At 35.8% G+C, this 23,001-nt stretch overlaps 1 protein-coding gene across 2 annotated transcripts in view; it reads left to right on the forward strand.

Annotated features, from left to right (window-relative positions):
• Positions 1-23,001, forward strand: part of ROCK1 (Rho associated coiled-coil containing protein kinase 1) — a 154,635-nt gene that overhangs the window by 42,198 nt on the left and 89,436 nt on the right. For both annotated transcript variants that reach the window (XM_007974485.3, XM_007974486.3), the window contains exons 3-9: positions 10,361-10,461; positions 11,004-11,141; positions 14,424-14,599; positions 15,681-15,765; positions 16,993-17,137; positions 17,472-17,610; positions 20,153-20,244. In XM_007974485.3, the coding sequence (XP_007972676.3) occupies positions 10,361-10,461; positions 11,004-11,141; positions 14,424-14,599; positions 15,681-15,765; positions 16,993-17,137; positions 17,472-17,610; positions 20,153-20,244 (876 nt within the window). The remainder of the gene's footprint in view (positions 1-10,360; positions 10,462-11,003; positions 11,142-14,423; positions 14,600-15,680; positions 15,766-16,992; positions 17,138-17,471; positions 17,611-20,152; positions 20,245-23,001) is intronic.

Raw genomic sequence — 23,001 nt, forward strand, 5'->3', positions numbered from 1 at the left:
GTTGTGCTTTTTGTGTCATGTAAAAATCATTGCCAAACTCAAGATTGAATTTTTAAAGCAACTTTATTAAGTTACATTTACATACTATAAAATTCACCCATTTAAAGTGTACAATTCAGTGAGCTTTTTGAGTGTATATATATTTATAGAGTTGTGCAACCATTACCACAGTTACTTTTACAACGTTTTCATCACTTCATAAAGTAACCTCATACCCATTAACAGTCAGTCTCCATTTGTCTCCAGGCTTCCAGCCCTAGGCAACCACTAATCTAATTTCTGTCTGTATAGATTTGCCAACACCCATTAACTTTAAGTCACTCTCCTCTTCTCCCCAGGCTTCTAGCCTTAGGCAACCACTAATCTATTTCTGTCCCTATAGATTTGCCAACTCTACAGAGACATTTCCTATAGATGGAATCATCAATAAAATGGTCTTTTGTGACTGCCTTCTTTGGCTTAGCATGTTTTCATTGTTCATCAGTGTTGTAGCGTGTGTCAGTATTTCATTCTTTTTAATTGCCAGTAGTATTCCATTGTATGGATGTACCACATTTTGTTTATCTGCTCATCAGCTGATGGACATTTGTATTGATTCTATTTTGGCTTTTATGAATAGTGCTGCTATGGACATTTGTGTAGAAGTTTTTGTGTAGACATATGTTTTTATTGTTCTTGTGTAGATACCTAGAAGTGGAATTGGTGGGTCATATGGTAATTCTATGTTTAACATTTTGAGAAACTCAAGATTGATTTTTAAATGTATACTTTTATTACTTTGGAGTAAATATATGTGGCTTTTCTGTTGTTCCTGAATAGATAAATGCAGTATGTGTTTATCTCCATTTGCATATAATGTCAGTAAGTGTTTTTAATATTTCAGTAGCATCAAGTACAAGTATAGTCTGTATCCTTAAGGATTGTGGGGACATACAATATAACAGAAGGAACAGACCTATATAAACAATCCCAGTTCAGATTGTTAGGTGAAATATAGGGAAATAATGTTGTCCCAGAGAAGGGAGTCATACTTTGTGCTCAAGAGGGAATCAGGAATGTCTAAAGAGGAGATAAAAGATTAGATCTTGTTTAATAATAACTTGGTCAGATAAGGTGGTGGGGGAAGTCATTTTAGGTTAGTGATAATATCTGCAAAGGCACAGAGATGAAGCAGTATGGCTTATACAGGTAATTGCAAATAACTAGGCATTGCTAGAGCATAGTTGTGGGGAGTAGCTTATGTAGAAATGTAAGACTGGACAGTCACTAACAAGATCAATTTTTTTTTTTTTTTTTTTTTTTTTTTTTGGGCCATGTTGTTGAGGAGTTTGAATTTAGGAGTCTGGATTTTTAATTTATATTTATTTTTTGTTGGTCTGTTTATCAAACTGGATTACTCTGTGTGTATGTGGGTGGGTGGATGCGTGCATATGTGCCTGTGCAGTCAAAATGTAGCACATCTTCCTAGAGCATGATTTTATTTGAACATTTGGACATTAAGTAATTTTCTTAATTAAAACCGTGCTAGGTGCAGTGGCTCACATCTGTAATGCCAGCACTTTCGGAGGCTGAGGCGGGTAGATCACTTGAGCCCAGGAGTTCGAGATTGGCCTGGGCAACACGGCGAAACCCTGTCTCTACAAAAATACAAAAATCAGTTGTGCATGGTATTGTGTGCCTGTAGTCCCGGCCACTTGCGAGGCTGCAGCGGGAGAATTGCTTGAACTCCGAGGTGGAGGTCGCAGTGAACTGAGATCGCGTGACAGAGACCCTGTCTCAAGCAAAAAGAAAAAAAAGTCAGATTTTTATGGAATTGAATGTAACATTCTTGTTAACTTTTCAAGTAAGTTTAATTTGTGAGCTTTTTAGGGCTGCTTTCACTACTCTAAAAGGGTGCAATGTATACTGGGCTTTTTTAGGCAGAGTAGCAGTATTCTGGTCAAATAGTACATGGTACTTAATGTTTATTACCATATTTTACCTATTCTGACATTTTAAAAAATTTGAACATTTTTGAAATTAGAATGTGTCTTAGAATCTCTAGTGGTACATAAAGTAATGGTACATTTTGTAATCTAGGATCTTAGGCTAGGCAAAAATACATTTTTTTTTTGTTTTTTCATTAGAAAAGCAACAAAGGGTCATTATAAAAAACTTAAAATATATAAAAACGTGGCAGAATACTCTGTAGTCTCACCAAACTCAGAGATGACTGCAATTATTGCTTTGGCATATTTTCTTCTGGCTTTTAAAAAAATTCATATCTGTATATCAGTATATAATTATGTTTTTAGAAAATCAAGTTCATATACTGTATGCAGTTTATTCTATTCTTTGCGCAACATTATATACTGAACATAATTCTATGTAATTAAACATTCTACACAATTTTAAATGTTGCCTAATACTCTATTACATGTATATGAAATTATTTACTCTTTAAAATTGTAAAAACTATTTTATTGTAGAAATCTTTGTCCCACGTTGTATCTCATTTCCTTAGGATAAATTCCTAGAAGTAAAATTCACTGGGTATAAAGTATGATTTTTATTTATTTTCCATTTAATTTAATTTTTTTCTTGATACAGAGTCTCAGTCAGTCACCCAGGGTGGAGTGCAGTGGCCTGATCTCGGCTCACTGCAGCCTCCATCTCTGAGTTCAAGTGATTCTTGTGCCTCAGGTGTCCACCACCATGCCCAGCTAATTTTTGTATTTTTAGTAGAGACGGGGTTTCGCCACATTGGCCAGGCTGATCTTGAACTCCTGACCTCAAGCAATCCGCCTGCCTTGGTCTCCTGAAGTGCTGGGATTACAGGTGTGAATCACAGCGCCCGGCCAATTTTTAAAACAGTGTTAGGAAAAATCATCCATTTGCTTTCTTGAAAATTAGATCCATGAGTTTATATGTGATCGAAATGCTTTTGAATTTTTGGTAACCCAGAAGCTATAAGTTAGCCTTTTTGTACTGGTCCTTTTGCTAACTTGTGATCATTTGGAGAATGGTTAACTCTAAACTACTAGCTCTAACGATTAGCTAGTTAGTGGTTGTCAAGACTGTGGTTCCTATTTATGACTCAATTTGCTCATTTCATTTCTTGCTGAATATGTTGTATAGTAGTATTTCACTTCTCTGAATCTTAGCTTTCTGCCAGCATCACCTGACTCAATATAGTTGACAATCAGAAATCGCTAAAAGGGTCTAGGTGGTCACAACATCCTATTTGGAGGTTTTAGAATGAATGAGAACTTACCAGAGTTATAATTTTGCAAGTATTATTTTGCATAAAACTAATTTTGTGAATAACAAAGAGGTCGAAATCTGCCATAGGAAAAGATAAAACAGTTTAAGAAGGATTGGAAGTTCTGAGAAGTTTGCTGTTTTAGGTGAGGTGCCCAGGGGAGGCCTTGCTAAAAGGTGACATTTGAAAAAAGAGTTGAAGTAGTTGAGGGAGTTAGCCATGTGGATGTCTCAGGGAAGAGAGTGGCATACAGAGGAATAGCTAGTACAAAGGCCTGGAGGGAGGAGAGTGTACCTCACCTGTTTGAGGAACATCAAGGAAGCCAGTGTCGCTGGAGAGGACTAGGCAGGGGAGAGAATTGTAGGATGATATCATAGAGGTAAGGAAATAGGGAGGCTAGGTCATGTAGAGTCTTGTAGGCCATTGTAAAATCTTGGGCTTTTGCTCTGGGTGAGATGGCAAGACATTAGAGACTTTTGAGCAGAGAAGCGACATGATCTGACTTGTGTTTTAAGAACATCACCCTGTGTTGAGAATAGACACAGGGAAATCAGTTGAGAGTCTATTGCAGTAATCCAAGGAAGAGATGATGGTGACTTGGTCTAGCATAGTAGCAATGTAGAGGGTGAGAGTTACCGGATTCCAGATATATTTCAGAGAGAGAGCCAACATATTTTCCTGAGAGATAGGATGTGGAGTGTAAGAAAAAAAGGAGTCAAGAATGGCCCCTCGGTTTTGTCCTGAGCAAAATTGAGACATCAGCCAAAGTGTGAGACACATAGGTTTAAGTTTTGGGTGAGAATATGTCTTCAGTTTTTGACACGTTAAATTTGAGATGTTTTTCAAGAGAGGATATATTTTGAAAGTAATTGAATATGTATGTTTGAAGTTTAAGAGAGACGTCTAGACTAGAGATAAAAATTTGGAAGTTGATATATAGATGGTTTTTAAAGCCAGAGAAGTGAGTGTAGATAGAGAAGAAGTCACCGTCAAGGACTGAGCCTTGGAATGCTCTAGTGTTAAGAAATCTGAGAGAAGGGAAGGAACCAGCCAAGGCAACTGAGACTGCTGAGGTTGAAAAGTAAAATCTTCAGTATTATTGGAAGAATGTTGTGTCCTGAAAGTCTAGTGAAGAGTATGTATCAGGAGAGAGTGATCAAACTGTTAAAGCCACTGATATATCAAGATGAGGGTTGAGAATTGACCATTGGATTTAGCAACATAATGCTCATTTGTGACTTTGACAAGTAGTTTTGAAAGAAAGGTTAAGAGCTAGAGCCGAACTGAAGTGGGTTTTAGAGCAAATAGGAGGAAAGATTTTAGTCACAGAAAGTATAGACAACTTATGAGAAATTTTGCTGCAGTGGGGAGTTGGGTAATGGGACAGTAGCTGCTGAGAGAAATGGGATGAAGAGATTATTTTTGTTTGTTTCCCTAAGATGGGAGAGAAAACAGCATGGTGGGATCCAGTTAGGAAGGGAAAAGCTTAGTAGTAGAGGAGAAAGGGGAGAATTGCTTGAGCAATGTCCTTGAACTACAGTAATAAAAAAGGATGACCTAGTGCATGAATGGAGGGTTTGACTTAAGATAGAAGTAGTCTCCCATAGTAAAAGGTGAAAAGACAAAATATATGCTTGTACATACTGATAGGTAAGTGTACAAGTGGTGGTAAGTCTGTGGTAGTTTTCTTCTGTTTCGTTTGTTTCAGGGTAGTAGCCAAACAGGATCATTAGCTGTGAATGAGGATCAGTGGGAGAGCTGTAGGAGGTGTGTGAAGAAAGAAGAAAACTTGAAGTATGTCTCTAGGAGAGTGGGAGAGTGACTAGAAATTTAGGATTGCCAAGTAGAACTAAGGGCCAAGTTGATGTTTGTGATTATGAATTTTAAAATAGGATCAGTCATTGTGATTTTATGTATTTATCAAGACATATTTAACTGCATGGGTGCTGACATAGAGTAGTTGGAGAGTTGGATTTAACTATAATAGAATTGTTGTTTTGCCAAACTAAGTAAAGTGAGGCAGAAGAGAGCTCATGACATTAAAGGTATATGCAAGGGAGTGATTATAATAATTGACCATGTAATTTAAGCTGGGTAGGTAGGAAAGAGAGGCTATCAGTGCAACGAGGGAAAGTACGAGTGGAGTAGGATCAATGGATTGGAGGTCCTGGTGGGGTTGGGGTTGTTGGAGTTAAGATACTAGAGGAACTAAGCAGGAAAGCTATAAGAGAGTGCTTAGAAAATGTAAGTTTTCTAATTGAAATTGTGGGAAGATTGTAATTACTAGTAATGACAAGGTCTAGTATGTGACCATGGAAATGAGTGACCAAGGTAACATAGAGGACGAGATCATTGAAGGAGAGAAGTATAGGTGTTGAGAGGCCAAGGTACTTTAAGTATTGTCTGTGGGTACATTAAAGTTATTAAGAATTGAAACAGGAAAATATTGGAGAGAAGTTCAGTAAATCGGAAGTAAAACTGTCTAGCAATGAGACGTGGTGACCTCTGAGAGTCAGTGGATTACAGCAACAATGAGAGGTGGGAAGTACAACCTAATGAAAATCAAAGCTAGCAGATTTAGGGGTGGGGATGTGGAGATCTCCCACTTTCAGGGTTGGTAGTCTAAGGCATGTGGATAAGTAAAGGTCCCGACTTGAGAGCTGTGGGGAAGCAGTGCCCTCAGAGGGCCACTGGGTTTTGTTAGAGCAGGAGGTGGTGAACTACAGCCCACAGGCCAAATCTCACCCACCACTATGGCTCATGAACTAAGCATGTTTTTTGTATTTTTCCATGATTTAAAAAAAGTCAAAAGAATAATATATCATGAATGTGACATAATAGGAAATTCAGATTTTAGTGTCCATAAATAAAGTTTTCTTGGGATGTTGCCATACTTTAAAAAATGTATTGTGTGTGGCGGCTTTTGTTCTACAACACCTAAACTGAGTAGCTACAACAGAGACCATATGTAATTCTCTCCTTGCTTCACATTGCTGCTTAGCACAGTAGACATCACAGTGATGCTGTTACAGCTTGAGTTTTGAGTGCTACATGTACCACCATACCACAACATTTTATTTATTTTCTATTACCAGTGCATACGCATTGTGTCAAAGCAAGAAGAAAAGAGTATGCTTGAAATGTTGTCTTTTTTTCCCCTCCCGTAAGAGGCTGTTGCACAGGCAGGAGTGCAGTGGCACGTTCATAGCTCACTGCAACCTCGAACTCCTGGGCTCAAGCAGTCCTTCTGCCTCAGCCTTGCAAGTAGCTGGGACTACAGGTGCATGTCACCATGGACCTGGCTAATTTTTAAATTTTTTGTAAAGACAAGTCTTGCTATGTTGTCCAGGCTGGTCTCGAACTCCTGGCCTTGAGCAGTCCTCTTGCCTTTGTCTCCCAAAGCACTGGGATTACAGGTGTGAGCCATCATGCCCAGCCCGAATGTTGTCCTTTTGAAGCACAATGGAGTATACATTATTTTTATCAAGTTAGGTGGCAAAGCATTTTTTTAAATTATGCAGTGACAGTATAGCTGTACTAAAGGAATACAGTGTACATTGGACATTCCCAGACTAAGCACTCACTATGATCCTCCCGACATAGGACAGCAACAGTAAGAAAAAAGAGAAAATTTAAAACGGAGTATCTCATCCCCATAAAATTTCTTCATAAAGAAAAATGATCATGCAGGCTTAACAAAAATAAAAAAATTAAAAAAAGAGGCTGCAATGTTATGTAAGCGTACGAGTGGTGTATTCACTAGCCGAGCAGAGAAAGCTGCTTACTGATGGTATGTGATTGCAGCAGCCAAACAAATGTGTACAGAGACAAAAACTTGCCTAAGACTGTTAGCCTTTGGGCAAGAATAGCTGCTCAAAGAATTGGGGGCATTGGGAGTGGCATCAATAGTCAATTAAAAAAATAACCAATTTTGAGTTGTTTTCCTTGACTCTTGTTTATTTAAGGAATCAATGCAGAGTTTGAAGTGACTGAAGAATTAGCCTATAGTCTCCCCTTATAGACTTGGGAAAGCTTGGTCTTATTTTCTTTAGAATATGTATCACAGTGTGAAATTAAGTTACATATTTATTCATGTACTTATTATTTCCCTTTAGAGCAGCAGTCCCCAAACTTTTTGGCACCAGGGACCAGTTTTGTGGAAGACAATATTTCTATGGACAGGATGGGGGTTGGGGGGTGGCGGACGAGATGGTTTTCTGAAACTGTTCCTCAGATCATCAGGCATTAAAAAAAGATTCTCATAAGGAATATGCAACCTGGATCCCTCGCGTGTGCAGTTCACAATAGGGTTTGTGCCCCTGTGAGAATCTAGGACCACTGCTGATCTGACAGGAGATGAAGCTCAGATGGCAATGCTTGCTCACCCACTGCTCATCTCCTGCTGTCTGGCCCACTTCCTAATAGACCATGAACCGGTACAGGTCTGCGGCTCAGGGGTTGGGAACCCCGTTCTAGTGCATGCATTGTTTTCTGTCTCAATGGAGCCATAAGCTTACAAAGTTCAGGCTGTATAGTACCCCTAGACCAAGAGTGGGTTTCTTACGTGACTACTTTACAATAAATAGGCTTCTGTTTAAGATCCTGAGATTTGGGTGGGTGTGAATACACAGTCCTGAGTGTTTGGGAAACTAAAGTCTAATGCTTAGAATTTTACCATTAAGTTCTTGATTAGTTCTAGGTTGGACCATTGGTGAGATGAACTGAGAAAACTAGGACCATAGAAACTCTGAGTTTGACTGAAAGCCATCCAACAGAGGCATTTACACTTATTAGCACATAAACCTGTATTAGAACAAGCTAAAATCCAAGGCAGTAGAACATAGAAAGATCTTTTAGATTTCAAATGACTTGTCTGCAGCCTTTGTCAAGACTCTGCAGCCTATTCTAGCTCATATAGCTAGAGCCAAGAATCTTTTCTCAACCTCACAGGCTATTATATTATCCAGGTTCAGAACTTTCTGTCTCATCTGGGATATTACAGTACTCTTAAAATTCTCCCCACCTCCTGTCTTGCCTTTATTGAACTCATTTTCTACATATTCCCTAGAGTAGTTTTCCTGAAATGTAAGTTTGACTATGTTGTTTTGTCCACCGTAATTCCTTTTCATGGCTTCCTGCCCATAGTAGTGGTATTTCTCAGTTCCCAGCAGATTCCAGAGGATTCCTCAGGGGCTGTGTTATGGAAGAGCCTAAAGTAGATGAGGCTCTGTCTCTTGTCTGACACCTTTAACCTCCTTTAGAACAGAGCAGTTTCTTTGATCTATTTTATATAGAGAGCTACTTTAAACTTTAATGTGAAAATGGTTTTTGATACTTAAATAATAGTGTTATTACTATAACTACTGGCTGGCAGGTAAAGTTCAAGCTCTTGAACTTATCTGGGGCTTTCCAGCCTCTTCTGTCAGTCCTTACTACAAACTTGATACTCCAGCAACATAGAACTTAGATACAGTTCCTCTGTGCTTGGTTTACATTGCTTGTCTGCTTATATTTGTTGGTTTTTTCCTTTATTTGAGACAGGGTCTCACTCTGTTGCCCAGACTGGAGTGCACTGGTGTGATCTTGGCTCACTGCAACCTTCACCTCCCAGGCCTAGGTGATCCTCCCACCTCAGCCTCCTGAGTAGCTGGGACTACAGGAAACTGCCACTGCACCCAGCTAAATTTTTAAAAATAGTTTTTGTAGAAACAGGGTTTCATCATGTTTCCCAGGCTGGTCTTGAACTCCTGGACTCATACATTCCGCCTGCCTCAGCTTCCCAAAGTGTTGGGATTACAGGCGTGAGCCACCATGCCCGGCCTGTTCTTTCTTTCATTGTCTATCACCTAGCTAACCACTACTATTCAGTTTAGACTTGTTTCAGGTACCATCATTTACAGAGTCTTCCTACCTATCTCTCACCCCAGCAGGCTTTGGTTAGGTGTCCTCCTTAGTACTCAAAAAACTGTTTATCTTCCTTATTACATTATTTTGAATTCTTTTTTTCATTGTTTCTGTTTCATTTGCTAGTGTTTGAACTCTTAAAGAATAGGAGCTACATTTTAAAGTTACCTTTATTTCCAGTGCTGTACAGCCTGATGTGTGGTAGATACAAATATTTGTGCAGTGAATTAATTGATTATTGTCTATCTTTCTGGTGCATCTTGCAGTGAATATGTAACCTAAAATTAAATGTACTTATAACTTTGTAGAAATTTGCTCTCTGTTGCATGTATTTATTGATCATAAAGTACACAAACACTTAAGTTTAAATTTGCATTTGAAAGGGAAAACAAGAATATTAATACAGCTCTTATTAGGAGCTAGAACTGAAGTTTAATAGCTGCTGTGTATTTTGTACAACTCTGAAATGTGAAGCTTTTCCATGTAATCTCATGCCAGTGTTGACCCATGTGGATTAAAATAGCCCTAATTTAATCTATGACCAAATTAGGAATTAGAATATCTATCCAGTGGGGATTTGTGAATTATTGTAGTTTGTAGTATGACAGGTTTATATAAATAATTGCAGTGATTTTCACTGTGTGTTTCAAGTTAAAAATCTAGGTTCAAATAGAGAAATGTAATCATATAAGTATTAACGATTCCCAGTTGGAAAATTTACTGTGTTTTTTTTTTTTTTTTTTTTTTTTTTTTTAGTGTATTTGCTTTTGATATCTTAAATTACATCTTTTTTTAAAGGGTCACTAAAACTGACCTTATAAAAAGAAAAATTTATTCCAGTATTAATCTAAAATATCTACTCATGTTTCCTAAATTCGGATTTGATGTGTACTTAAAATACTAGGAACTAATTAGCTAATTATTTTCAACTTTTGTTTGTAGTGTAATATTTGTTTTTAAAACATTCTATTAAGTCATATTTTGATTAATAAAAACCTTTAGTAGCTATAATGAAGTTATTCTGGAATTTATTTTTAAAAATATTAGCAAATTGAATATTTATCTGTTTTATAACTTCAAGTTTCACCATATTTTCAAATAATTCTTAATGAAGTTTGTTGTTTTTCATTGTGTTTCTTAAGAACTCTAATGTAAAATAAGTAGTGCTAGTTGTAATACTTTAGTGATTTAAAATAAGCTTTTCTTTTCATACAGATAAAGACACAATAAATAAAATCAGAGATTTACGAATGAAAGCCGAAGATTATGAAGTAGTGAAGGTGATTGGTAGAGGTGCATTTGGAGAAGTTCAATTGGTAGGTTATTTTAATGAGAATAAAAAAGGATTTTATTAAAATAATCCACTTGTGTGTTTAACATATTATTTGGGAAAATACTGTTTTTATAGAATTGTTGCTTGAAGTTCCTTTAGACATTGTTGCCTAAGGGTATGAAAGCCTAGTGTCAAATCCAGCTGTAGTGGGAAGTGTTTTCCCCAAGTACCTATGGCAGAGAAGTCTCAGGCGTCAGAAGATAAATCTTTGCTCGTAATATTAGACTAAAATGCTGTAGAATAGTCAGCTTTATAAATAGGAAGCAGCTTACATAGCAGGATGGAGGGGGGAACGTATCTTATAATATAGGAAATAAAGATTTTTTTAAAACATTACTTCTGATAATTAAAGTCTTGACATTAGCTACTTGGAATAATTTGGCAGAAGAGAAGAAATAAAAATAACGGAAACAGTAAAGTTTAATTATTTAACAAGTATTAAAAACACTTAGTAAATTGTTCTGTGAAACCTTGAGCTTTAAATGTTAACAAAAGGTTCATTATTTTCCCTTTTCAATTTTAAAGGTAAGGCATAAATCCACCAGGAAGGTATATGCTATGAAGCTTCTCAGCAAATTTGAAATGATTAAGAGATCTGATTCTGCTTTTTTCTGGGAAGAAAGGGACATCATGGCTTTTGCTAATAGTCCGTGGGTTGTTCAGGTATGACTTTGCTACTCTTTCATTATTGCTCTATCAGTTTGTAACTAAACATATCTGAGCAGCTTAGTTTGTGTTTTAGAATAGTAATAGAGAATTTACTGACAGTTACAAAATTGTCTAATTACCTTTTAAATCTTAAAATATATTGAATCATTTCTAGAAAGAAAGGCCAGAACAAAATAATTATGCTTCTGTAGAATTTATATATAGGAAATTTAATTTAAATGTAGAATTTGGGCTGGGCATTATGGCTCAGGCCTGTAGTCTCAATACTTTGGGAGGACGAGGCAGGAGGATTGCTTGAGCCCGGGAGTCTGAGACCAGCCTGGGCAACATGGTGACACCTATGTCTACAAAAAATTTAAAAAATTATTGAGGCATGGTGGTACATGCCTGTGGTCCCAGCTACTGAGGAGGCTGAAACAGGAGGATTGCTTGAGTCCAGGAGGTTGAGGCTGCAGTGAGCTGTGTTCACATCACTGCACTTCAGCCTGGGCAACAGAGTGAGACCCTGTATCAAAAATAAAAATAAAAAATAAATATAAAATTTAAACACAGAATTTTAAATTAGATATTTTTAAATACAGAAGATACAGAAAACTTAAATCTACTTAGATTTGAGGGAAGTTGTATATTATTAAAATTTAAATAGATACTTTTATTTAATATTGAATTTTTTTTCCCCAGACGTGAGGCTCTCATTTTGTTTAACTGTCTCCTCATTTATTTGTGTCTTATTTTGTGAAGAGGAAATAATAAGGGAAATGAAGGGAAAGTGAGAGGAAACCAAGTTAAGCTAGGTCACCAAATAATACTTGTCTTTGGGTTTTCAGTAGAAAGAAAAATAAACTAGAAGTTAGTAGTTTTAGGTCCTCGTCTTGATTGCCATAGGCCTTTCTCTGAAGCTGTGGCCATGTTACTTAACATCTCTGGGCCACAGTTTCCTTGTTCGTAAGTGTGAGAGTGTCTTTGATGGGTTATGTTCAGTTGTGGAGGTACCTTAGGCAAAATCATGGGGTCAGGTGGGATTTTGGGTAGACTATAATTCTGAGTTTTCTCTCTGCTTTTATGAGTTCAGCTTCAAGTTTTATCTGTCTTATGTATTGGGGTCCTTAATGCAAAATGTCATACGGGGGAAGTTAAACTGGGCTAGACCATTTCTAATTTTCTAACTTGTATTTGTGACTTATTTATTTATAATATATAATGAAGTCTATCCTTAAAAAGCATAACAGTAATTGGAATTAAAAGGATATGAAAAATGTTGAAGGTTTATGCCGTAGCACTTTTTTTTTTTTTTTTTTTTTTTTTGAGACGGAGTCTTGCTCTGTCGCCCACGCTGGAGTGCAATAGTGCGATCTCGGCTCACTGCAAGCTCTGCCTCCGGGGTTCATGCCATTCTCCTGTCTCAGCCTCCCGAGTAGCTGGGACCACGCCCAGCTAATTTTTTTTGTATTTTTAGTAGAGACGGGCTTCACTGTGTTAGCCATGATGGTCTTGATCCCCTGATCTCGTTATTCGCCCGCCTCAGCCTCCCAAAGTGCTGGGATTACAGGCATGAGCCACCATACCCGGTCACCATAGCACTTTTCAACTTGAAATGTCTATGTTTTTACCAACTGTGTAGATCAGAGTTTCTCAGGCCTAATACTATTGACGTTAGTATAGTATTTGTTCTTTGTTGTTGGGGACTATCCTCTACATTATTCCAATTAGGAGTGTGTTTATTTAGGATGTTTGGCAGCATTGCTGGCCTCTACACAGGAGATGCCAGTAGCAACTCTTCCCACCTCACACACAGTTGTGACAACCAAAAATGTGTTCACCACTGGTTAACAACCACTGATACATGCATGTTCAGTGTCTGTTAGTTAAAAGATATATGACATAATTGTCAATTTCAGGGCTATTTACAATTTAGGTATTCAGAGCTTTTATTTCTCTGGATATATTGTCTATAAATAGGGTAAAACTGTCACCAAATTAACAATATTTCTTTATGGGGCCCACATGACAAATTGTGTACTTTAATCTGGGATAGTCATGAAATGCCACTTTCTTATCCTTCCCTCTTCCCCCAAAATATATTTTTTACATTAAAATAACTGAGTCTCCTCTGGGTGTGGTAGTCCCAAGCCTGTAATCCGAGCACTTTGAGAGGCTGAGGCAGGAAGATCACTTGGGGGCAGGAGTTCAAGACTGGCCCCGCTACCTCTACAAAAAAATAAATAATCAAAACAAAATAACTGAATCTATAAAATTACTAAACACTGTTGAAAAAAATGAAACATTAAGCAGATTTTAAGACAAACATCTGGGTAAATTAGAGATCATCTTCTCTGGGGCTTATTTTTTTTTAGTTTAATTCTGAACTTCTTATATTTACTTAAAATGTTATTTTGTAAATTTAACCTTTTTATTTGATCTCCGGTCACATACTATATTTATGCCTGATATCCTCACTAATTTCACATTAGTGGATTTTACTGTTACTATTTTAGCCCTAGCGGCTGCCTTTCTCCTACTTTTGTGTTGTTACTCCTCCTCCTCCTGACTGTTGTCATTTGTTGAGCATCTGTTGCACTAAGTGCTTTCTGTATTCAGTAATCTTTTTTAACAACCCACAACCCTGAAAGACAGTTAATCTGTTAGGTGCACTGTTACTTTATGGATTAATTTATGATTTGGTTCATTAAGCCTTTATTAAGCAATTGCTAACTGCCAGGCATCTGGATACTTGACTAAGCAGCAGGTATAAAAGTTAAAGTACAGTCCTTACAGTGTTTTAGAAGAGATTATAGTCGCAGAGACTCGGGTAGGTTAAGCAAATTACTAGTCACACAGCTAATAAGAAACAGCTGAAACTAAGCCAAATTTATCAAAGACTTCTTGAGCATTGTGATCTTGATATAAATTTAATAGTAGACCTCACTGATGCACAAATAAGAAGTACAGTATTTCTTTGCCTAGGAGATTTGTATATTTACTGAAAATATTACAGTTTAAAAAAATTCTCAGTAAAGGAAATTCAAATAGTGTAGAAAGTTATGAAGGAAGACTATCTCCGTGTAACTCTTCTGAATAATCAGGTTATAGTCCTTTTGCATATACAGGGGTCTTTGTGGCATTTATGTTTGTCTTTTTTTTTTTAACTAGACTTGCAACTTCTGTAATTTGATTAATTTTACTTAAATCTTTTGTTAGTATTTTTGCCACTTTTTAAGTGAAACAATTTTGTTTAACATTAATGAATATGTTTTGTGTGTTTTTTTGTCTGTGTAGCTTTTTTATGCATTCCAAGATGATCGTTATCTCTACATGGTGATGGAATACATGCCTGGTGGAGATCTTGTAAACTTAATGAGCAACTATGATGTGCCTGAAAAATGGGCACGATTCTATACTGCAGAAGTAGTTCTTGCATTGGATGCAATCCATTCCATGGGTTTTATTCACAGGTAAAGATAAAAGTGCTTTAAATTTTCTCATTTGTTGAAGGAAATAGCTAAAAAATAACTTCAACATTTCTTACTCTCAATTCACCCATTCTTCTGTATGACATGAATGACATTTCAGAACTCAAGACTTTGGCCAGGCGCTGACTCACGCCTGTAATCCCAGCACTTTGGGAGGCTGAGACAGGCAGATCTCTTGAGCTCAGGAGTTTGACACCAGCCTGGGCAACATGGTGAAACCCATCTCAACAACAGGTGGCATGCACCTGTGGTCCCAGCTCCTTGGGTGGCTAAGGTGGGAGGATTGCTTGAGCCTGAGTGCTGAGGTTTCAGTGAGCTGAGATCTAGTCACTGTACTTCAGACTGGGTGACAGAATGAGATTCCGTCTCAGGAAGGGGGAAAAAAAAAGAACTCCAGACTTTGAAGTTTATAAATTTAGCATTTCAGTTTAATGTTGGTATAAATTTATTCTTTAATATCCCTTAATCTGATCATATAGCCTCAAAATGGTATTCTGAAAAGTAAAAATTGTAAACTAGTTTTCTAAGGTATGTGCCAGGAGTTAAACACTTTGATGTTAATTTTTTAAATATGTAATTTAATTTGCTTTTAATTAGTGCATACATCATATTTATTCATAGATGAATAGTTTCATTTGTTGTACAAACACTGCTGGAATCCTGTGTGCAGTTGCTGTGCCTACATGTCAGGGATCAAAAATGAAAGCAACTTAGACCCTGCCCTGGGGTTTTTTATGTACTTATCTATCTCATATGTTTCAATCACCTTTTATGTCTGAGTGTTGTATTTTTGATGGTCAGTCTCTCTTAAACGATTTGATTTTCCCTCTGAAAGACTCAAACTCTCTTTAAAAAGGAATATATATGTTTTCTTCTGAGGCATTAACATATAAAGAAGTTTCCTTGATGAAATTTAATTTATAGATGTGGTTAGAGAACACATGCAGATCCAAGATGGCCTTACCTAGATTGAGGATGCTTGACCTGAAATAACTGCCTCATATAATTTTTACAGTGTCTAATCTGTTTCAGAAAATACTGTACTATTTTTTCCCTCCCGCAGAGATGTGAAGCCTGATAACATGCTGCTGGATAAATCTGGACATTTGAAGTTAGCAGATTTTGGTACTTGTATGAAGATGAATAAGGTTAATTAACTAGATTTTAATTTAGTTTTTGCTAATTCAAGATAGATGCTTCTTTAGAAAATGGTTTAAGAATTTACTAACCATCGCTGGACTTGTCCAGAATTGATATGACCTTATTTGTTGAACTAGATACCATGGTTTCAATGTGGTATTAGTAACTCGTTAGTGATTTATTTTTTCCTCTCTATTTGGGGTAAATGTAGATTGCCAAATTTACTAAATCCTTTATAACAACTCCAATATACACTACTGGTAACTAGGAATGGAATTAGCTTAAACGTCACTAAATACTTATGCCAGTGTTAAAATTAGACTTTCATAAAAATTGGATTTCAGTAATGTGTGTATTTTTTAGTGTTTTACTTCTGTTAACATATAAAAAATTTTACTGCTTATTTTAGGAGTCTTAAAAGATACCTATCCTCACTATATAATAAATAAAACATATACACGGCTCATTCAGCTGTGTATGTTATTCCTTCACTTCATATAAACAGTGAAGGAAACACTGCATGAGAACTTTTGTGTGAGCATTTAGTTATAATTCTGTTTCATTAATACCAGCAAATATAGGTAACAACTAACAAGTCTCTCAGGTTTGGTGGGGGAGGGCAGTTAAAATTCACATCAAATAGATATTCAGTGTGCTTTACACTATTATGCCCTTTTCCCATACATATGCACCCCCATTTTATATTTATACAGTCAACTTTTGTATGTTTCTTTTGTAGTTTCAAACATAGTTAAATAGCTATTTTAGTAAGAAATAAGGAAGTCAGCGTTTATACCAATATGTTGTAAAATGCCCTATTCTATGAACTCCCCAATGTATTTGCACTGGCCTGTGTACTTGTTCTCAGCAATTAAGATGATATCATGATATTGGCACAACTCGGGGAATAATAAATGGTGGCAGTATGTCTTTCTAGTGAGCATTATTACAAAATAATCACTGGTGTGTGTATATATGTGAATACACATATAGTGTGTGTGTATATGCATACACGTGTATATACATTATATGATATATATGTATATGGTGTATATATAGTATGTATATATATGATTAAGCTGTGTTAATTTTTGTCAGGTTTCCATTAAGTTTTAATATATGATATTTTATAGCTCAAAGATTTGGAGTCCCATAGGTTATATTAATAAGAAAGTCATTTTAAACAATTGAGACTTTATATCCTAATTCAAAATTTGACCTGCTGCTCTTTTTAGGAAGGCATGGTACGATGTGATACAGCAGTTGGAACACCTGATTATATTTCCCCTGAAGTATTAAAATCCCAAGGTGGTGATGGTTATTATGGAAGAGAATGTGACTGGTGGTCGGTTGGGGTATTTTTATACGAAATGCTTGTAGGTGAGTAAAGGAAGATTTTATGTCTCTCTATTATAGTTTTTCATCTCAAAACTCGCCACTTGGCTCTTTCTAATATAATATTTATTTTCTTAAGCAATCTTGATTTTGTTTGTGGGTAATAAACATGATCCAAACCCGCTTTGTATGTGTTTTTAAAAGTATTTAGAGGCTTAGAGCAACTTTATGATGTGTTCTTTTTATATATTAGGAGTATGTTTTTAGTTTAATACATACCTAATAATCTTTTTAAATGGGTAACTTTGACTCTTCCTTTGAAACTGACTTTTTTCAAATGTATTTCATTTTGCTTTTGTTTTCTTTATTAATTTTTCAGGTGATACACCTTTTTATGCAGATTCTTTGGTTGGAACTTACAGTAAAATTATGAACCATAAAAATTCACTTACCTTTCCTGATGATAATGACATATCAAAAGAAGCAAAAAACCTTATTTGTGCCTTCCTTACTGACAGGTAAATAATTTTAAAATTGAGCCTGTATTAATTCTGAGGACTTCTCATCTGCTCCGTTTTTAAGGTCCATATCTGAGTTTCTACTTGTAAATTGTTAGAATTTTTATATGCTACCATTCTCAAAACCGTTAATGACAGTGAAACCTGAGATAATTTTATGATAGTCTAGATGTCTTTTGTGGATCTCAGCTCACTTATCATACCTAAGAAATTGTGATGATAATATAGTCTTGGCTGATGGCTAAATTAGATGACTTTTTCTTTTATTGTTCAATTTTTAACTTGGTTAATTATAAAAATTACAGTGTATTTTATTGAATCTAAAAAATTTTTTTAACATAACATCTCTGAAATTAGAGAACATCTCAACAGTCAATGGTGTGAGTTGGGAGCATTCTTTTTCCTAGTGGTATAAAAATGGTGATACACCTTATACTTTAAACCATTTTAGATTTGATGATGTATGGTATATGGTTGTTGAAAGAGTCAATAGTATAAAGCCATTTTTAAAAGTATACTACCTTTTTTCTTCTAGACATAATAGTTGGTGTTCCATCTTGTAGATTCAACAAGCATTTTAATGATATTTGTCTGCGTTTTTGAAAGAAAAATGACATATTATTTATACCTTTGAGGTTTACTTTTGAGATTTGAAAGTGAACCAGATGTATTAGTAAGATTATACTTAATGTTTATGATTGTAAATTGTTAAATATTAGGGAGACCTAGTACTTTTAAATATGTTTCAAGTTGATATTTGCTTTAACTTGCCTCTCTTCATTATGTCCTTTAGAGCTTGAAGTATGGTTTTTCAAATGTTTACTTTTTTTTTTTTTTTTTTAAACAGAGGCAGGGTTTTGCTCGTTGCCCAGGCTGGTTTCAAACTCCTGGGCTCAAGTGATCCTCCCACTTCAGCCTCCCAAAATGCTGGGATTATAGGCGTGAGCCACCCATGCCTGGCTAATTTTTACACTGATATTGATTGATTGATTCATTGAGGCAGAGTCTCGCTCTGTCGCCCAGGCTGGAGTGCAGTGGCGCGATCTTGGCTCACTGCAACCTCCACCTCCCGGGTTCAAGCGGTTCTCCTGCCTCAACCTCCTGAGTAGCTGGGACTACAGGTGCCTGCCACCACGCCTGGCTAATTTTTGTATTTTCAGTAGAGAGGGTTTCACTAAGTTGGCCCGGCTGGTCTGGAACTCCTGACCTCATGATCTACCTGCCTTGGCCTCCCAAAGTGCTGGGATTACAGGTGTGAGCCTCCGTGCCTGGCTAATTTTTACATTTTAATATAAAGAATTGTACTGTGCTGTTTATTAGGTGCTAGGGATATAGTAGTGAGGAAGATACAGAGCCACTTCTCTCAAATATCTCATAGTCCTTTGGGGGAATTAGATGAGCAAATCAGACATTTATAGTACAGACAGCTAATTACCATGTGCCAGAGAACCATGGAGAGGTTTTCTAATCCAGTTTGAGAGTTCGTGAAAGCTTCTTGGAAAAATTGTCACATATCTAAGCCAACTTATCTTTTAGCTTATGCAGACACTTAGAATTTAGAGTTTTTTCTTTATCTATAAGCACTCTACTAGGGAAAAAAAGGTGTGACTTTCTTTTTCCAATTCAGCTAAAATCACATTTTTAAAAACTTTTTGCTCACCAGGAAAGAGGCTGGTATCAGTAACTTGTCCAGTGAAAGCTCTGAATTTTGTGGCAGTATCAAGAATTAGTAGTCATTGACTTTTGAATGGTCAGAAATAATTAATAGATTATAAATTGGAAATTCAAAATTTAAAATGTGTTTCTGGAGGTTTTTGGTAGCATCTGGTATTACTGCCTAAGTAAAGTTTTGGTTGGGGGAAAAAAAGCATAACTTTACCACTGTAAGAAAAAAATAAACATACACGCACAAACAACTGTGAAGAAAATGCATGGTGCTTTATTCATTTTACTAATGAAGTAAGGTGGTGATCAGTCTGGATTTTTGTTGTCAGTAGAAAAGTCATGGGTGTTTTTTGTAGTTATTCTTTAGTTTTCTTTTCTTTTTTTGAGGCGGAGTCTTGCTCTGTCTCACGGAGGCTGTAGTGCAGTGGTGCGATCTCAGCTCACTGTAGCCTCTGCCTCCTGCGTTCAAGCGATTCTCCTGTCTCCGCCTCCCAAGTAGCTGGGACTACAGGCGTGTTCCACCACACCCGACTAGTTTTATATTTTTAGTAGAGATGGGGTTTCACTGTGTTGGCCAGGCTGGTCTCGAACTCCTGACCTCAGGTAATCCACCCCACCTGGGCTTCCCAAAGTGCTGGGATTATAGGTGTGAGCCACCGCGTCTGGCCTTTCTTCAGTTTTCTTTTAAAAAAATTCTTTAATGTTCTCTGTCTTTAACATATTTTCTGTTTGGGCTGAAATTATGCTGATAATATAATTTCACCTTAGAACTGTATTTGTCCTGCACAGATTTAATATTCTGCCCACAAATAAACCTGTACAGGTTATAATAAGATCTCAAATGATTAATTACTTTTCTCCTTCTGTCTTTATTCAGGGAAGTGAGATTAGGACGAAATGGTGTAGAAGAAATCAAACGACATCTCTTCTTCAAAAATGACCAGTGGGCTTGGGAAACACTCCGAGATAGTAAGTTATTTTTTTCTTGCATATTTTAGTGAATATTTGAAAGTAGTTGTGATAATTTGTTGGAACTACATTGCTAAATATTTTTGTGTGTCTAATGAAAATCAGAAGCCACAAATACTATGTGGGAATTGTCCTAACCTATTAATTTGATAATATTGGGAAGATTATATTGTTACTCCTCTTATGTCCCATGCAGGATACCCAGATGAAATATAAATGTGATGGATTTAGACTTACCAGTCATAATTTTATGTTTGATCTTTGTTGAATTGCTCTTTATTTTAGGCATTAGTTATCTTATTATGGAGGTGGTCAGTAAGTAGTAGGTAATGAGATTAAAATATATGTTTTTGTGAGAAGACAAGTTATTCTCTTGTTTTTGTTAAAACCCAAAATGTAAGAAGGTTCTATTATTAATTAATGCCAGAATTCAATTTAATTTTATTTATGAGTTTATAGGCTATTGTGGTATACTTGATTCCCTCAGGCTTTTGCAACTTGCAATTCAGAAACAAAAACGTATTGTATTTCAAGAAGCTAATTTTTAGTCAGTTTAGAACACTTTCTTATTTTTTTAAAAAAAGTTAAAATTATAAGATGATTCACAGAAAACTGTCTGCAACATAGCTGAATCAAAATTATCATGGCATCAAAGGCTCTCATCATCTTTGTGGATTTGGGAGGTAAAGAATTCCATCTTTCCTCTACTGACATCTTAGGATTTTTTTCCCTGTTCCTTTATCAGAGAAAAGATAATGTATCTCAGTCCCTAACTTGCTGCCATAAGAATAGCAGTGAACAGCAACAATGGAAACGAACTCAGCTACCTAGTTTTAGAAAGTTACACATTAGTTGTCTTAAGGACTATCTAGTTGAGACAGTGAAGGATTGTACTTTCCAGAGAGAAGGAAATCTTGTTAATTCTGATGAAATAAATCATGTAGGTTTGCTAATACTAGTGAAGCATTCTAGTTATCAAATATTTTAAAAGAACAGTTGTATTTCCTTCAAGTACTATAACATAGTACTTACATTGTGCTGAGCTATAAAATTGTCTAAGGAGGAGAAAGGGAAAATAAATTCTCTGGAAATTAAGAAATTACACAAAGAATATCATTGAATGACCAGCTGTTTGAGAAGCTGTAAGAGCAACTTGACTTGAGGAGAATTTTATTAACAATTATATACTAGGAAATAAGGAACTACTTCCTCTTCAGAATTAAATGTGACATAATTATTATCTTCATGCTGCAAGTGAAATTGTTACATGACAAAGAGATGATCAGGGCGTGAGAAATGGTTACACTGAAACACTTTTTGTGTTTTTATTCAGGTTTTCTTCTTAGTAAAGTTTAAGAAGGCTGAAGATGTGCAAATATTATTATAAATCTGAATAAAACTTTGAAGGGGACTGAAGAAAATACAAAATAATCTTTTGTATTGCTTTAAATGCTTTTTCAAAGTTAAGCAATGCATAAATAATTATAGAATAACCATACAATAAATCACCCTCAAAAGTAATAAAGATATTTTTCCTTTTGTGTATTGAAAAACTGATCACTTCAAAGAGGAGGTAATTTAGTCAACAATTATTTCTTGAACACCTGTTATATATTGAGCACTGTTCAGTTTCAGGCAGTGGGAAAACAGCAGTGATGAAACCAACAAAAGTTTTCTTTCTCTCTTCTGGAGTTCATAGTCTTATGGAATTAGGGAGTCCAGATCAGTGGCATTTTATTATATTGCTGTACCTCCTTCATAAAACTGCTTAAGATCTGCATTGTCTATGGTTTTATTCTAGTGTAGTTAGATTTGGCATACTTAATAGCATTTTGGTAGTTTTTCCTAATTCTAAGAGGTCCTGTTTTGTGGTTATTGGAAAAAACAAAGAAAAATTGAAGTCTGTAGCACTTATTGTTCTTTGCTTCCCTTCCCGTCTTCCTACCCCTTCTTTACTTCCCACCCCTAAAATACCAAGAATTCTTTTATTCTGAACTGACCTCTTTGACCTGCTAAATTTTTAAAAATTATGTAACAGTTATAATTCCTTTTAATTTTTTGACTTTCCATTTTCTTTGGCAAAATTGCTTTCTAATACAAATAATAGTGTTTGTTTTGGTATTTTTACCACTTTACATGTCTCCACATTGCAATGGCAATTAATCTTCACCTTGTGTTCCTTGGTGGTGTAGGAGCAGGACACAAAATAGCTTGATTTTTGGCAGAATTTCCTTGAGCTTCCTGATCTTGTTCACCCTTAATTCAGAGGCACAAAGTATTAAGATTGTAACACTATTTTTCCACTCATTTGAGATAAAATTGAAGGAGTGACATGAGTAAGATTAAAGATAGGAGAAAGACATAAGAAATGAAAAGACCTAAATTACTTACTACAGGTCATAACTGCAAGCAAACAACAATGTCAAAATTCAGATCTAAGTCTCTTGACTCCAAAGCCTTTGATCTTTGAAATACCATGTATGATTTAAAGATCTTTACCTGTTCAGTATTACATAGATCAAAAATGGAAGGAATCGACGATTGTTGGCAGTTAAATTTTGGGAAAAAGAAAATAACATTTACTACATATTTAGCCTACATTATTAATAATACTGTTAGTATTTAACATGGTATTAATTTCAAATGAAATAATAAATGGCAAAGGATTTTGCAAGTTACCACATATTTAACATGTTGTTAATAATGATTAATAATGAATAGGGCCAGGCGGCTCTATTCTACAGTGGTCTACAGTGT

This window comes from Chlorocebus sabaeus, chromosome 18 (genome assembly GCF_047675955.1).
Source record: "Chlorocebus sabaeus isolate Y175 chromosome 18, mChlSab1.0.hap1, whole genome shotgun sequence".
NCBI lineage: Eukaryota > Metazoa > Chordata > Mammalia > Primates > Cercopithecidae > Chlorocebus > Chlorocebus sabaeus.